This window comes from Paroedura picta, chromosome 3 (assembly GCF_049243985.1).
Source record: "Paroedura picta isolate Pp20150507F chromosome 3, Ppicta_v3.0, whole genome shotgun sequence".
Lineage (NCBI taxonomy): Eukaryota > Metazoa > Chordata > Lepidosauria > Squamata > Gekkonidae > Paroedura > Paroedura picta.
This window is the reverse complement of record NC_135371.1, coordinates 144,884,614-144,886,548: the sequence shown is the minus strand read 5'-3', so window position 1 is coordinate 144,886,548 and position 1,935 is coordinate 144,884,614. Positions and strand designations below refer to the sequence as shown.

General features: G+C 50.7%; 1 protein-coding gene across 1 annotated transcript; it reads left to right on the top strand.

Annotated features, from left to right (window-relative positions):
* The first annotated feature begins 241 nt into the window (after positions 1-241).
* Positions 242-1,708, top strand: LOC143831343 (uncharacterized). Its single transcript, XM_077324356.1, has 3 exons — positions 242-320; positions 499-582; positions 1,118-1,708. Exons 1-3 carry the CDS (start codon positions 245-247, stop codon positions 1,636-1,638), a joined length of 681 nt encoding a protein of 226 aa, XP_077180471.1. The 5' UTR covers positions 242-244; the 3' UTR covers positions 1,639-1,708.
* Positions 1,709-1,935: the final 227 nt, after the last annotated feature.

Sequence of the window (1,935 nt, the reverse complement as noted above, 5' to 3'; positions counted from 1 at the left end):
ACGTTTGGGAATCGTTTTCTCGTGTGTTCGTTGCAACGCATAATATGATAGGATGTTTGTGGATTGCTTTGGGTGGCTTTTTAAAACGGTTGTGTTTAACCAACAACCCAAACAGTTTTGCAGCATGCCTCAGCCATAGGCCTTCTGCAGCGCTCTAGCCACTACTTTGGGACCTTGATGTGTGGTTCAGGTTGTATGCTTGCTCCTTTTTCACTATTTTCTGCTCTTGTCCACAGAGACACAGATGCCTGGGACGGTGGTCCTCGAGTCCCCTGCAGCAGTAGCAGAGGACAGTGATTCTGGGGCGTCCACAAATGTTGGTAAGTATCAGTTGCAATAAGGGGGGGGGGGTTTAACTGCTTTGTGCTTTTCTGTTTGTGCAGGGCAGCAGCACTGCCAAGAGACAGAAGAGAGTCCCTCAACGTTGCTGCTTTAGGGTTTGAAGCTTGCTTTGCCACACTTTGGTCCTAAATCATGTTCTTTTTTCCCTTTTTTCAGATTTTATACCCGGGACACAGGAGGAGGAGGAGCGTGGGGTGGCTGGACCTCCTGCCCTGCGCAGGCGGATACAGATACAAGATGGTGAGCGTGCATGAACTGTTCCTTTCGAGCCATGGCTGCAGGGCAATGTCTGTGTGCAATAACTGTGTGCTTCCTTTTCATTTTTGTGCTCCCCTGGCATTGTTCTGAGTCTTGGTTTAACATGTAAGCAAGAAAGGCCACCATGGGCAAACAAACAATAACCATGTGCTCCCCTGGCATTGTTCTGAGTCTTGGTTTAACATGTAACCAAGAAAGGCCACCATGGGCAAACAAACAATAACCATGTGCTCCCCTGGCATTGTTCTGAGTCTTGGTTTAACATGTAAGCAAGAAAGGCCACCATGGGCAAACAAACAATAACCATGTGCTCCCCTGGCATTGTTCTGAGTCTTGGTTTAACATGTAACCAAGAAAGGCCACCATGGGCAAACAAACAATAACCATGTGCTCCCCTGGCATTGTTCTGAGTCTTGGTTTAACAATATGTAACCAAGAAAGGCCACCATGTGCACCAGGGTGGGTTTTGACTGTCTCGTTGTTACTAACAGTTCTGTTTCTCTTTTTTTGCCAACAGAGGTCCTTTCAGAAGACGACGAGCCAGCTGGCTCACCACCCAGGGGCGCTCTCCCGGCTGAGGAGAGGCTGGCCAGGGAACGCGGCAGGCTGCGTTGCGTCTCCGTCCTGACTAGTGTGGGAGAAAGGATCCTGGAGCACTGCCAGGAGGAGTCCAGGCGTGCCGCTGCTGCAGACCAGGCGATGCTCTCCCTCGTGGCCCAGGAGGGCAAAAAATTCCGTGCCATCCTTAGAGACTCGAACAACTCACTACGCGAAAGCGTGGAGGAAGTTCGAATGATAAGGAGGCTGATGGAGAGGGCGGTCGCGGTTATGGAGGCGGCCACCCCTCCTCAGATTACAGTGCACGTCCCCCCCCAACCCACACCCCCACCACCACCTCCAGCACCCACCCCACCCCCCCCACCACCTCCAGCACCCACCCCACCCACCCCCTCTCAGAATGCCGCGACCCAAACGAGAAGGAGGACTGTTCTCGGGAAGAGAGTCGTTAAACCCGCGGACAAGTTCTCCCCCTCCTAGTTTGGGCCATTTTGTCTGTTTATCTGTGTTTGCTGTTGTCTGTTCAATAAAGTTTATGTTTTTGACTCTGTCTCTGTGTACCCTCTCTAGTGATTGTGCCTATTCTGGCACCGTTGTGTGGGTTGGAGGTTGGAGGGTGTTTTAAAGGTTTAAGGTGTTTTAGGAGTTTGGGGTGAAAGGTGTGCGAGTGTAAGGAGTCACACTGGAGTCTTTTTCAGGAAATTTACAACAACATTTTATTTTCAGAAACAGTTCAACAGGGGAAAAAAACAAGGGAATGTAACTTGGACCCCCCCA